This window comes from Castanea sativa, chromosome 3 (genome assembly GCF_040712315.1).
Source record: "Castanea sativa cultivar Marrone di Chiusa Pesio chromosome 3, ASM4071231v1".
Lineage (NCBI taxonomy): Eukaryota > Viridiplantae > Streptophyta > Magnoliopsida > Fagales > Fagaceae > Castanea > Castanea sativa.
Window position 1 is genome coordinate 18,038,828 of NC_134015.1, and position 14,832 is coordinate 18,053,659.

A 14,832-nucleotide genomic window follows, 5' to 3' on the forward strand; every position below is an offset into this window, starting at 1 on the left:
AGGTATTTGCTTTCTTATAATTTAAATAAATTGCTTAACTTTTTGGATCCTCACTTAATTTTTATTATTCTGATAAATTGTAAATTACACCCTCAAAGTTTGGGAGGAATTGGATTTTACACCTTGAAGTTTCAGAATTTGGATTTTACCCCCCTAACGTTTGGGGGTGTTTAGATTTTGCACCATGATATTTCAGAATTTGGAATTTACCTCCTATATTTTAAGGGTGTTTGGATTTTACTCCCTAAAGTTTTGAGGTATTTGGATTTTACACCCTAAAGTTTTATAATTTAGGAGTGTAAAATCCAAGCACTCCTAAACTTTAGAAGGTAAAATTCAAATTTTGAAGTGTTAGAGTGTAAAATCCAAAGACCCTAAACTTCAGAGGATAAAATCCAAATTTTAAAACTTTAGGGAGTAAAATCCAAACACCTCCAAACTTTAGGGGTGCAATTTGCAATTTACCCTTATTATTCTTAAAACTTTCAATTGAGATAAATTGTTAATGGTTTTTCACTCAAATTCTGTATTTACATCCTTGATGTTTTGGCCCTTTGTTGACAAATCACATTGCATTTTATGGGGAACAAGCAGCCTTTTCTGTTTACCATTTTGTAGACATTCTTTGTTAATTGTGTTTGTTGTTCCCATCAATGATTTTGGTTGGATTATGAAGGTTTATTTTCTCTTTATGTATCATTTGACTCATTTTACCTTCCAGATTTCCTTTAGCCTCCTTTTAGATGTCAGAAAGAATGAGACTGGAATAGTAAAGATGCTCAAAAATGGAGCCAATACATTATCACTTTCAAAATTTCTTTTTCTTTTACTTGTTCTTCTGTGATCCAAAGTGAGACTTATATTACAGAGTGCAATTTAAAGTCACATCCATAAACTTTTCATAAATACATTTTCAGAATGATCATTTTTAAACTACTCTCTGTCTTGTGCATAGTTGTGCTTCTAAATTCATGTCTCATAAGCAGCTCTTGCTGCTTTAAGCAAATTACAAGCATCATTTTTTTATGACAAATAAATTAATTGTGTACTGCTGAAAGTACAATTGGTTGTCAGGGTAGCATATGTTTCTCTTTTTCTAAATTAAATTAGCAAAAATCTTGCAAGGCAGAATTATTGCCTAGTCATATTTATAGATATTGGTTATAATAGTAACTAGAAAAATGAGTGCAACTTCACAGTGAAGCATTTAAACAATATTGTATTAGGTTGCTATATTATACTGTTTTTACATACTGAAAATTTGTGTGTCAATTTTGGTACTTCTAAGGTTGTGGCAAACATATCAAAAATCTATCCAAAAGATGTGGAAGCTCCTGCTGGTGGAGTTGATGACATGACAAAGTTATCTTATTTGCATGAGCCTGGAGTTCTGCAAAACCTAAAAATTAGATATGAACTGAATGAAATCTATGTAAGATCTCCTCTCCTTTATATTTAATAAAATCTAATGAAAATAACCATTTTAAGTGATTACTCTTGCCTCTGCAACCTTGGACTAATAATTTGTACCTCACCTATATCATGGCAGACTTATACCGGAAATATTCTAATTGCCATAAATCCATTTCAAAGATTGCCTCATCTTTATGATGCTCATATGATGCAACAATACAAGGGAGCACCATTTGGAGAACTAAGCCCGCATGTTTTTGCTGTTGCTGATGTTGCATACAGGTTATCCCTATTCTCCATTGTTCTTTCTATAAAGTTCTTTATCAATGAACCAAATTTCAACACTAATGCTTATACTAAAATCAGAGCAATGATAAATGAGGGGAAAAGCAATTCAATCCTGGTCAGTGGTGAAAGTGGAGCAGGTAAAACTGAGACCACAAAAATGCTTATGCAATACCTTGCCTTTTTAGGAGGCCGGGTTGCTACTGAAGGACGGACAGTTGAGCAACAAGTTCTTGAAGTATGTTCAATAACCTAGATTTCATTTTTCAATTAAATGAAATCTCCATTACTCCATTTTATCTTATATTTTTTACATTCCTCTTTTTTCGTTCTAATTGATCTGATGGCAGTCAAATCCAGTCCTTGAAGCATTTGGCAATGCCAAAACTGTAAGGAACAACAATTCCAGGTGAGCCACTCTTCCACTCAGGCAATACAGTAGGATGTTGACTTTATGTCTCTTCACATCCAATTTATAAATTAACTGTAAGTTCAAAAGCTATAACCAAGACATTCTTCTTACACTGATTAGAATACAACACCGAGCTGATTTAATTGAAAGATAATCTTTTTCTAAATGGCTGCACACTTGCAACTAGATTTCTCAATGATGAAGCAATTATTAGTCTGACAGGTGCTACCTCCTTTTAGTTCATATATAATGAATCAAAAGTTGTTGAATGCTTGGACTTTATTGTGGTTGACACTGATCTTTTTAAATAAATACTGTTGCAGCCGTTTTGGTAAATTTGTGGAGATTCAGTTTGATAAGCAAGGAAGAATCTCAGGAGCAGCCATAAGAACTTACCTTCTAGAGAGGTCTCGTGTTTGCCAAATTTCTGATCCTGAACGCAACTATCACTGCTTCTACCTTCTTTGTGCTGCACCACAAGAGGTATCTTCCAGTTAGAATGTCAGCTCTGTGATTTCCTAACTATTTATTGCATGTTTCATTTATCTCACTTCATTAGAAAATTCATCTAAAGTTGTTAATGTCAACAGGAAATTGAGAAGTACAAGTTGGGAAACCCTAAATCATTTCACTATCTTAACCAGTCAAATTGCTATGACCTGGTTGGTGTAAGTGATGCGCATGATTATCTTGCCACAAGGAGAGCAATGGAAATTGTTGGGATAAGTGACAAGGAACAGGTTCATCCTTTTCAAAGAAAGTTTTAACTTATTTATTACATATAGATAAGAAGGACCACCTTCTTAGCTCTCTCTCTCTCTCTCTCTCTCTCAGGAAGCAATTTTCAGAGTTGTTGCTGCAATACTTCATCTTGGCAATATTGAATTTGCTAAAGGAAAGGAAATTGATTCATCTGTTCCAAAAGATGACAGAGCCAAATTCCATCTTAAAATGACTGCTGAGCTTCTCATGTATGAGTTCTGTTGCAATAGTTCCTAAATATTCTGATATGTCCCCATTCATTTGGTTGGAACTTGAAACGATTGGATTTTGATTTATTTCAGGTGTAATGCTGAGGCCTTGGAAGATGCATTATGTAAGCGTGTCATGATCACTCCAGAAGAAGTTATAAAACGGAGCCTTGATCCTCAAAGTGCGGCAGTTAGCCGGGATGGTTTAGCAAAGACAATATACTCTCGACTTTTTGACTGGTAAGATATATATCGCAGTAATATGATGACATTTATCACCCGATTGATCAAAATTTTCCTAAATACTACTTGAAACATAAAGATAATGTGAATTTAGATGTTCATTTGATGCTAACGGAGTGCATCTGATTATGTACAGGTTGGTGGATAAAATTAATAGCTCAATTGGACAAGATCCTAATTCAAAATCTTTGATTGGGGTTCTTGACATCTATGGTTTTGAAAGCTTTAAGACTAACAGGTAACAACTAATAAACACAATTCTTACATGGAAATATATATATATATATATATATATATATATATATATATATAAATACATAAACGCGTGCACAATTTATATATATAGAGATAGACACACATAGATACCATATACACGTACAAACACACACAAACATATATTAAAATAAATAATTTAATATATTCAAGAAATCACATTTAATGGGTTAGGAACTTCTTCATGAGTTAATTTCAGCTTACTCTGATATGCAGTTTTGAGCAATTCTGCATTAATTTCACAAATGAGAAGTTGCAGCAACATTTCAACCAGGTAATGTTTCAGATCATATTGAGCACTTAAGCTGTAGTCTAGTCACTCTTTTAACTTTAGATTGTCTGGTGGTGACTTTCAGCACGTATTCAAGATGGAACAAGAAGAATACACAAAAGAGGAGATTGATTGGAGCTACATTGAATTTGTTGATAATCAAGATGTCTTGGATCTTATTGAAAAGGTTATTCCTTTTTCCTTCATTCAAATCACCATTTTTATTTTGTTATTAGATCAAAACTGGACAAAATATAATTCCAGGAACCTATGCCCCCCTTCATTTGTCTAGTAAGAACATAATTTTTAAGCATATCCATACATAGTTGATTCAACTCTCACTTCTCTTCCTCATTTCTTGAGGACCAAAAGGCTTACATATGACAGGACTTTTACCAGTCAACAAGAATTTGATTGTAGAACAGTATTGTGTGTCTCGTGGTTTCAATGGTGAGCACTTATCAGGTTCCCTGCCCCATGAAAAGTAAAAGTAAAAATAGGCAGGTCAAGCAACTATTTGTAGAATGAGAATATTCTGTGTTTAAACTAAATCATGATAGAGATGTGTGACTGCCAAAGCTCATGGCTGTGGATCCATTGTAGCAGTGCCTTCTAACTTGTATCATTTAATTCGTTATAGAAATCATTTTCATTCTCCCATTTGTACCCGACTTACTAAACAGACATATATTTAACATTTCAACTAGCAGTGCTCTTCCACTAGTTTTGAGTAGCTTGTTATCTCAATTATATGTCTTTGTATTTTGAATGAACATTTGCTTCAGGCTAGGATTTCAATCATGTCTTTTACTTATGATATTTCTTTTTTCAGAAACCTGGTGGAATCGTTGCTCTCCTTGATGAAGCTTGGTAAAAAAATTTATCTCACTTCTGCTATGAAGTTTTGGTTTTCATTCCAAAGGAAGTTGGGCATAGTTTACTTCAAGCATTTATTTCCCTTGTTTTGGTAGAAGAAATCTGAAAATTGCATTGCTTAAGTTTTGTAGGATTATGTTAAACTTCAAGATTAAACTCCTAGTTGAACTTCACATAGATCTTTCTTTTTATTCTTGATAACTAGTACCTTTTCTTTTTCAGCATGTTTCCAAAGTCAACACATGAAACATTTGCGAACAAGCTGTATCAGACATTTAAAAATCACAAGCGCTTTATAAAACCAAAGCTATCCCGCACAGATTTCACCATTTCTCATTATGCTGGAGAGGTATAGTTGATTACCCAAGCTTATTGCTGCAAGTGAGGGCTGCTTCTCCATTTTGATTTTTACCCCATAACATTTCTTTTCAGGTCCTATATCAATCTGACCTATTTTTGGACAAAAACAAGGACTATGTGGTTCCTGAACATCAAGACTTGTTGGATGATTCCAAATGTCCTTTTGTGGCAGGGCTTTTCCCTCCACTTCCAGAAGAGACATCTAAATCTTCTAAGTTTTCTTCAATTGGCTCTCGTTTTAAGGTACTTTTCTTCTGTGATATTGGTAGCTATTGGATTTGACTTCCCTTGAAAACTTCAAAATCTTTTTAAGCTGCTAGAACTTGAAAGCTAAGTTTTTATGATCTAATTGTTGCAGCTACAACTACAGCAGTTGATGGAAACACTAAGTTCTACAGAACCTCACTACATAAGATGTGTGAAGCCAAACAACCTTCTAAAACCTGCAATTTTTGAGAATGTCAACATCATGCAGCAACTGCGTTGTGGTGTGAGTAAAATATGATCTCTCTCTCTCTCTCTCTCTCTCTCTCTCTAGTTTTTTTGAAAATGTATTTGTATCATTTATTTTTTTAATCTTTCATCTTTGTTCCTTTTCTTTTCTGTATTCTGCTATGGCTGATTTTTGTCCTTGTAGGGTGTTTTGGAGGCAATCAGAATCAGTTGTGCTGGATACCCAACTCGGCGTCCTTTCTTTGACTTCATAAATAGATTCGGTCTTCTTGCCCCAGAGGTCGTGGAAGGGAAGTAAGTAGGCTCTTTTAGCATATATTTCTGTTCATGTAGTAATAGAATCCCTGACTGAAAATCATTGAAATTTACTATGTATGCTTAAATACATGAGGGTGTTCTACTCTCTGAATGTATTTTATTATGAGCAGTGTTGATGAAAAGGTTGCCTGCAAAAAGATTCTGGAAAAGATGGGGCTTAAAGGATATCAGGTAACTTGAGGAGTTCCTTTGCTGCTTTTAGAAATAACTGATAATTATTATTACTGATCTTATTTCATCCATCTCCTATAAGCTCCTAGAGTTGCTTAAGTTTTAACCAGATGTTACATAGACACATGAATGTTGCAGCATGGAGTTATATGTGTGCACGTATGTGTGCAAGTGTGTGTGTTCATGTGTTTTTGTGTTATCTTTGAACTGCTGCAATGATGGAGTTACTATCAGTAGATATGGAGTACGCTATGCATGTGTGGATGTTATTTCTTTTAAGTATAATGAATTCCCATTCATCCAATCCATATTGTGGCTAGAAAAGAATTTATATGAATGTGTTGAAAAATGGTTTTGCAGATAGGTAAAACAAAACTGTTCCTAAGAGCTGGTCAGATGGCTGAATTAGATGCACGGAGAGCTGAAGTACTGAGTAATGCGGCAAAAACTATTCAGCGGCGCATACGAACCCATATTGCTCGTAAACAGTTTATTGCACTGCGGAAGGCTACCATTGTTGTACAATCTATATGCAGAGGTGAGCCATCTGAAAATTGCGATAGCACATATAAGTTCTACACCTATATGATGTTCTGTTCCTGAAGATCACTTAGTCCCCTGAACAGAATGATTTAGTTATGTTTCCCTTCTTTGCCTGGCACAGGTCTTTAGGGCATGAGTTGATTGCTCGGTCAATTTCTGTTTTGAATTTGTATTCTTATGCGTTTGGTATAAATTGCAGGAAGACTGGCTTGCAAAATATTTGAGCAAATGAGAAGGGAGGCAGCTGCTATGAAAATTCAGAAGAATACACGCAGATACCAAGCCTGGAAAAGATATCGCAAACTCCATTTCTCTGTTCTTGTCTTGCAAACAGGCTTAAGGGTAATGGCTGCTCGTAATGAGTTCAGATTTAAGAAGACAACAAAAGCGGCAATTTTGGTTCAGGTCATACACTGTATCACTTGGAAATCTACTTTTCTATGTTTGTCAGTTGTCAAAAATGCATACTCACTGGTTAAAAAATGCAGGCAAGATGGCGTTGTTATAAAGCTGCCTCATACTATAAGAAGCTTAAGAGGGGTACAATAGTCACACAATGCCTATGGAGGGGAAGAATTGCAAAGAGAGAACTAAGAAAGCTCAAAATGGTTAGTATGAAGCAATTATTCCCTTAACCATCTTAAATAAATGTGCATTTGCAACATGGCATGTGTTAAATTACCGATTCTCCTAAAAGTTAAGTTGTTGGGAAATGATGAATTTAATTATTTAACCATAATAGCATGCAAAGTGTATGCATGGTACTATCCATGAAAAAACAAATTGCATTATATCTCCGGGAAATGCCACAAGAGACAACAATGAGCTGTTTACAGTCAAAATTGGAGAAATTGATAAATAATCTGTATTCAATTACATTTGAGTGTGCAAGATTCACGCAGTAAAATGATAAGCCTAGCAATTGACAAGTTGAGCATATTAGATGCCCATACATCCACATTCCACTTTTAATATAAACACCAAGGTTCAGAAAATGAATAGAAGGATAAAAAAATGCTACAGAAATGTAAAAGTATAGTAGCCTTTTATAGCATCCTTGATATGTACTTATGGAGCTATATCATATTCAAAGACAATGATTCATGACAGTAGTTGGGAACTATGGTTCATGCATCTAAAAAAGTTTAATTGTGTGCTTCAATAGTGTAACCAACCTAGTCATGATCATTTTAATTTCTACTCCTCAGTATATGATTCACAGCTGTAAGAAAATAGAATTTAGGAAAGATATTGTTTCTTTTTAATAGTCATTGAAACAAAGTTGAATTGTAATATAAATTCTTTAAAGGGCATAGTCAAACTGCTCAAAATGTGTGATGGAGTGGAGAGTTGCATGCTCTTTCTTTTTATTTTATTCTATTTTGATTAATTCAGTAATCGATATAAAAGAATATTGAGTCCATTATGTCTTATATTGGATTTTGAATATGAGATCCACATACAATATTTTGCAGGCTGCAAGGGAAACAGGTGCACTTAAAGAAGCAAAGGATAAGCTTGAAAAACATGTAGAGGAGCTCACTTGGCGTTTACAATTGGAAAAACGTTTAAGGGTAATACTGATGTTCTGAAAATAGGTAGTTTTAGGTATACAAGAATATTGCTAATATCCATTGTATGCTTCTTCTATGAAAAGTTTACACCATGAAACCTTGCATAGTAGCACCATCCTACTGCAAAATTTGCTTTACCATATTTTAAAAGATACTATGTGACTTCAAAATTGGTCAGTAACATTTGTTTGATCTTTCTTCATTTTCAGAACTAAGAGATTCCCATTGCTTTCTATTCATGTGAATATTTCTCATACCTTCGAATAATGTATGCAGACTGACCTTGAGGAAGCAAAAGCACAGGAGGTGGCAAAATTGCAGAATTCGTTGCAAGAACTGCAGTACAAAGTTAAAGAAGCAAATGCATTAATTGTCAAGGAACGAGAGGCTGCAAAGAAGGCTATTGAAGAAGCACCTCCTGTTATTAAAGAAACTCAAGTTCTTGTTCAAGATACCCAGAAAATTGATACTCTAACAGCAGAAGTGGAGAACCTAAGGGTTAGAAAGTTCAACCAATAAAGTTTACCTAATGTCTTCTGTTGAATCAAATGTGTGATATATAGTATTCATTTTCACACAAAAATAAAACTAGAATTATTTTCTTAAATGATGCATGGAATAGACAATCAAATCTTCTTTCATTTTTAGTGCATTTTACAAAAACATTCTGCATCTTGCAAAGCAGTACTTCTTTTACTTATCAATTTAACACCATATACCCTATGTGTTAGAGGAGTTTAAGTTTCAATTTGGCATTTTGGTGTGAGGGTGAGGAAGCAATTTTTAAAGTGCTTATTTGACAATGCCTTTTGCATTGGACATAAAACCAGTTGCTGACCTATGACAAGTTCAATTGCTGCTGCTGGAAAACAGACATAGATCAAACATCTCAACTGCATGATGACCATGCATATCTCCATAGGAGTATCAAAAAATTGGAATTTGACATAGATTCTTGATAGATGTAAAGGCAATATATGGAAATTCAATGGCACAAATTAAAACTTAAACTCTTATTAAGATCAATACTTCGATATCACCATTTGAAACTTTTATTAGCCAAATAAACTGTAAATGCTCATTTACAAGAGTAGGTATTTATGGGAATCCAAATATCAGAGGTGACTCAACAATAATAACTTTGATGAAGAGTAGTCTTAACTTTACAAACTCTTGCAGTTAGGATAGCTTTAAATCATTTTACCTTAATATAGGTTAAAGGTTTCAGTAACACTTTACACCATTTCATTGAAATAGATAAAGCAACCTAAGTAACAAGATGTGGTACAAAGGTTTCTTGGTTAGAATGAAGTCATTGCATTCAATTTGTGGCAGCATCTTGCCTGATTTGTAATCCATGTACCATAGGAATCATCTGAGTTTGCAAAGGTTCAACATGCTCTACAGCTTATGCTTTTATCAATGAAATAGCTAAACTGACTTAAGTAACAAGAAGTGATAAGGTCACTATGTGCAATTTCATTTCTAAAAATCATTATTTCACATCATCATGTCAGATTTGTATACCATCTAGGACTGGATACATTCTTTTTTCAAAGGTTCAACATGTTTTTCAGCCTCTTGTATGAGTGTGCAGCAGTATTTTCATATTGATAACAGTAAAGCATGGTCAGTTCATTTATTTACATAACCTTGGACTCATGCCACCACAGACATCGTTGGAATCAGAAAGACAAAGTGCTGATGACTTAAAAAGAAAATACAATGAAGCCCAAAAATCTGGTGAAGAACGACAGAAAAAATTAGAAGAAACAGAGAAGAAAGTTCATCAGCTCCAGGAATCTTTAACCAGGTAATATGATCCTTCAAGAATGACATCCTGATCCTCCTATAGTTACATTTACATGTTAAGTAAGTTTCACCTCTGAATGTTTTACATAAGATTTTTGCATAATTAGTTTGACTCTCAAATTTATTAGATGGGGTTTTGCTTGATCCTGTATGTAATTAGAATTTAGCAATTTTACATGTTAATGTGGAGTATTTGACTGTGGCAGATTTTAGAAATACATCAGACACGGAAAATTATATATTAATATTGAAAAAGGTGTTTGGACCTCTCTTTTTATTTTATTCTTATGCATTATATATATAGTGCATTGATTAAAATATAAAGTTTGAAAAAAAAAATGTAATAAACAAAGGAAAATTCGAAGAATTGAGTCTATAATACAAATGAAAAGATGAGTAAGATGAATATCATTAAATTATATTCTTGCATGCATTTTATATTGTAGTATATTAAACTTCCTATATCAATTTCTAGCACCAATTAACATCGTTATGGTTTCAAATTTATTCATGGCCTGCACATAATTTGAGTTCAAATCACAATTTAATTAAAGAAAGCCATCAGTAGTTTTTGACTTTCCATACCTGGTTAACTGAGCATTTAGATTTCTTTGATTAGGCTAGAGGAAAAACTTTCCAATTTAGAATCAGAGAATCAAGTCCTGCGTCAACAAGCTGTATCCATGGCACCTAATAAGTTCCTTTCAGGACGCTCCAGATCAACTATTCAGGTAAGTTCAGAAATCATTAATATAGAAGGTTGGTTATATTTGATATCCCAAATAGTTTAGAGATTTTCCTGTCCTCTGATTAATAACAGAGAGCTGCTGAAAGTGGTCATATTGGAGTGGATACAAAGATAGGTTTGGTAAGTAAAGCTCTTCTAAACTAATAGTATTATTAAACTCTAAAGGAAAAGGAAAAAGATGAAAAGAAACTTACAGTATGAGCTACTTGAATATATCTTCTTGATTTTTCTCATTTGTTGATCACCTGGTATGTGAATCAGGATCTGCATATTCCTCCAATAAATCATAGGGATCCTTCTGAAGTAGAGGAGAAACCCCAAAAATCCCTAAATGAGAAGCAGCAGGAAAACCAAGAGTTGCTCATAAGATGTATTTCCCAACACCTAGGCTTTGCAGGGAATAGGCCTATTGCTGCCTGCATCATATATAAATGCCTTTTGCAGTGGAGATCATTTGAAGTTGAGCGGACTAGTGTTTTTGATCGGATCATTCAGACCATTGGCAATGCTATCGAGGTTTGAAGTTCCCAGATTTATATGCTGGGTACCAGTTTTTGTTTTCTCTTATAAAAATCAGAAGCCTCTTTTTTAACTTTAATATTTGCATTTGGATTTCAGACCCAGGATAACAATGATATCTTGGCCTATTGGTTATCCAATGCCTCAACACTTCTCTTACTACTCCAGCGCACTTTGAAAGCAAGTGGTGCTGCTGGTATGGCCCCACAGCGCCGTCGTTCATCATCAGCAACTCTATTTGGGAGGATGACACAAGTAAATATAGTTTTTTTTTTTTCTCAAAAAAATATAAGTTTCTTGTTAAAATGTTCAAAATTTTCAATTCCTCTGTTAATTCATGTTTTTTCTATTATTCTATTTAGAGTTTCCGTGGTGCTCCACAAGGAGTGAACATTTCCTTGATCAATGGTAGCATGAATGGAGTGGATACATTACGGCAAGTTGAAGCCAAGTACCCAGCTTTGCTTTTTAAACAGCAGCTTACAGCATATGTAGAAAAGATTTATGGGATGATTCGAGATAATCTGAAGAAAGAAATTTCTCCATTGCTTGGATTGTGCATCCAGGTTTATAAATTTGGTTTTTGCAGACTTACTAAACTTTATTTTTATAAAGCCAAATTCATGTTTCACTATGGTTATTGTTTAGTCATTCTAATTACTTTTCCCCTTTCCAAACTACTTAAACTGAACTTTATTGTTTGGATATGATGAACAGGCACCAAGAATATCCAGAGCAAGCTTGGTTAAGGGATCATCGCGGTCAGTTGCAAACACAGAGGCCCAGCGAGCATTGATTGCTCACTGGCAAGGGATTGTAAAAAGCCTTGGAAACTTCCTAAACACTTTGAAAGAAAATCATGTTAGTAGAATTTATCTTGGCTCTGCTCCTTCTTTCTATATCATTTTTTTCTCCTTTGTACTCATATAATAGAAACTAACATTCAGTAGTGGTGCACATTGACATTGCTTGTGACCATCATGTTCCAAGCCAGCTTTGGCTTTCATGACCATGATTAATCGATTAACTAGACCGTGATTGGATCTTTTTCCATGGATCATGGATGTTATTCAATATATTTTTCATTTTGAGTGTGTTCTTGGTGAAATATTGTTTGCTAAACTCATTCTTTCTCTCTCTTCCATTTTCTAGGTACCCCCATTTTTAGTTCGTAAGGTGTTCACACAAATATTTTCTTTCATCAATGTTCAACTATTTAACAGGTATTAAATCCATGCTACAATATCTGATTGCTTTTTGGTTGCAAGTCTTATGCAAGTAAATTTTCCTTTATCATCCTGCATACACTGTTTTTTGTTGCAGTCTTCTGTTAAGGCGAGAGTGCTGTTCTTTTAGCAATGGTGAATATGTGAAGGCTGGATTGGCTGAATTGGAACATTGGTGTTATAAGGCAACAGATGAGGTACCTTGAATTCACTGCCATGATACTCCAATCTTGTGATATATAGATATTAAATAACCCCAAAAAAAAAATGCAGTATGCAGGTTCGTCTTGGGATGAGCTCAAGCATATTAGACAGGCAATCGGATTTCTGGTATCCCTCTAGTCTTTGTTATATTATTTTTCTTACACCATTACCTTGATACAGGGGTGAAGAAGCAACAAATAGTGGTGTTCTGAAATATTCTCTTTTCTGATTCAGGTTATACATCAAAAACCAAAGAAAACACTGGATGAAATTAGCCATGATCTTTGCCCAGTATGTAATATATATCCAATTTTAAAAATAAATATAATTTATACTTTGACCTGCCTAGAAAAAAATAAAAATTCAACATTCACCTCTTCCCAGGATCTCAATGAACTTGATTTTTCCATTTACAGGTCCTTAGTATACAGCAGCTCTATCGGATCAGTACAATGTACTGGGATGACAAGTATGGCACGCATAGTGTGTCCTCGGATGTAAGTTTTTATGGATGCCATTACTCAAACTAGGTCCGAGTCATCTTTGTCACCGAGCAGAGTGATAGGTTTTCATTTTCCATGAGATTACAAACATTACTCGAAAACAGATGATATTTAGGTTTTCCATTTTACTGTTTTTGTGTAGGTTATTTCCAATATGAGGGTGCTGATGACAGAAGATTCTAACAATGCAGTTAGTAATTCATTCTTGTTGGATGATGATTCAAGGTCAGTAACGGCATTCAACTATGTGATGAGGCCTTCAGCCTTTCTTTTTTGTTTTGCTTCAGTTGCTATTCTTTATATAACTTCAATTTGAGTTGCATTTCACTAAGCTACTAACCTTTTGGTAGCAAACCGATGCTTGCCAATTTGTTATACACTAACTGGCTAACCTCCACCCATTTGGTTCTCCCTTTTGGATTCAAAAACCGGGTGCCAGTTATTTTATATAGTCGGAATACATGGTGCATAATTATCAATGACTGCCAAAACTCTAAGCCTGAGACATTGCTTAGGTGCATCTTTCAGTCTATTTTATGATGAAGAGTCAATAGGATTTTAATTAACGCTTAAAAAAAATACTCAGTTGAATTCATATGCAGGAATTGTACCAACACTACGTTTTGTTTAACAGAACTTGCATAGTTGTTAGACATGCTTTCAGAACATCAGTTTGTCGCTGTCACTGACCTTTAGAATCACCTGTGTGCAGCATTCCATTTTCAGTTGATGACTTATCAAAGTCCATGGAGCAAATAGACATCGCCGATATTGAACCACCACCACTTATTCGTGAAAACTCAGGCTTTAGTTTCATGTTTCCTCGTTCAGAGTAATCGCTTTCACTGCATGAGTGGATGGAATTCCTCTTTATCTATCTCCACGGTCAAGATGTAGATTCACATTGCAACCCCTTTAATTGTGGATGTCATCATAGGGTTGTACATTGTCAATTATTTTTTACATTAGAAACATTTTTTGAAATTATCTTCCCATATATAGTTCATTGTTCCAAGTAGGGATGCCTTTGCTCCCCCCCCCCCCCCCCCCCCCCATGTAGTTCATTATTGGAAGCAGGATGCCTTTACTCCCCATCCAGTGTAATGTACAACTAGTTTTCAATGAAGGGGAAGAGATTAAAAACATATAGCATTTTACAAAAGCTGTCACTATCAACCGTTTAATGAGGCTTCTTGCTTGTATTTGTATGTACAAGTTTTGTGCTATATTGATAATTGTAAGAGTTCATTTTATAAATTGCTTATTGGTTAGTTTTACTGAGCTTTTTTCTTTTTATTCTTTGGAGTGTCTTTCTTCTTGCATACTTGGTTGTTAATTACTAAATATACAGTAAGAATTTGACTTTAAGCGAGCTTGGATTAGCATTTTTCCATTAGATTATTAGCTTAGTTGCTTACTTTTACTTTTTTAGAGCCTCACATAATCTCGGTACAATATTACTTGTACTCATTTTCAACAAAAAGCTAATCCAAACACACACGAATGGCTACTAGTAGCCACTAATCTCTGAGGATGCAACAAATTGGCAGTTTCTTTTGGGCTAAACAAATGCATTGTCCTCACTCTAACCTATAAGTTAAAATCCCTAAATTCCCTCTTCCCATTACAACAATGTTCCTACTAAGACCAATAGATC

At 34.5% G+C, this 14,832-nt stretch overlaps 1 protein-coding gene across 4 annotated transcripts; it reads left to right on the plus strand.

The window, feature by feature from the left end:
* Positions 1-1,339: 1,339 nt before the first annotated feature.
* On the plus strand, positions 1,340-14,164 carry LOC142628173 (myosin-9). 4 transcript variants are annotated; one of them, XM_075802198.1, is made up of 36 exons: positions 1,355-1,432; positions 1,550-1,695; positions 1,780-1,936; positions 2,049-2,107; positions 2,434-2,593; positions 2,701-2,850; positions 2,945-3,081; positions 3,175-3,321; positions 3,461-3,562; positions 3,814-3,871; positions 3,954-4,055; positions 4,701-4,738; positions 4,967-5,093; positions 5,177-5,347; positions 5,463-5,594; positions 5,742-5,851; positions 5,986-6,046; positions 6,407-6,584; positions 6,789-6,994; positions 7,078-7,197; positions 8,065-8,163; positions 8,440-8,661; positions 9,837-9,976; positions 10,595-10,706; positions 10,796-10,843; positions 10,985-11,239; positions 11,342-11,497; positions 11,605-11,808; positions 11,960-12,103; positions 12,395-12,465; positions 12,566-12,665; positions 12,742-12,798; positions 12,907-12,963; positions 13,089-13,169; positions 13,318-13,400; positions 13,888-14,164. In XM_075802198.1, exons 1-36 carry the CDS (start codon positions 1,355-1,357, stop codon positions 14,009-14,011), a joined length of 4,392 nt encoding a protein of 1,463 aa, XP_075658313.1. In that variant the 3' UTR covers positions 14,012-14,164. The 4 variants fall into 4 exon arrangements, with proteins under 4 accessions (XP_075658314.1, XP_075658316.1, XP_075658315.1 ...); XM_075802199.1 differs by lacking the exon at positions 10,796-10,843 and having other exon boundaries at positions 1,340-1,432; positions 10,595-10,760; XM_075802201.1 differs by lacking the exon at positions 10,796-10,843 and having other exon boundaries at positions 1,340-1,432; positions 10,595-10,686; positions 10,986-11,239.
* Positions 14,165-14,832: the final 668 nt, after the last annotated feature.

Bases quoted from the DNA above. Each gene is read 5' to 3' on its own strand.
- LOC142628173 (XM_075802199.1), top strand. From the start codon at position 1,355: ATGACAAAGTTATCTTATTTGCATGAGCCTGGAGTTCTGCAAAACCTA. The intron at 3,082-3,174 runs GTATGAGTTCTG...GATTTATTTCAG, and splicing joins ATGACTGCTGAGCTTCTCAT to GTGTAATGCTGAGGCCTTGG. The intron at 12,104-12,394 runs GTTAGTAGAATT...TCCATTTTCTAG, and splicing joins ACACTTTGAAAGAAAATCAT to GTACCCCCATTTTTAGTTCG.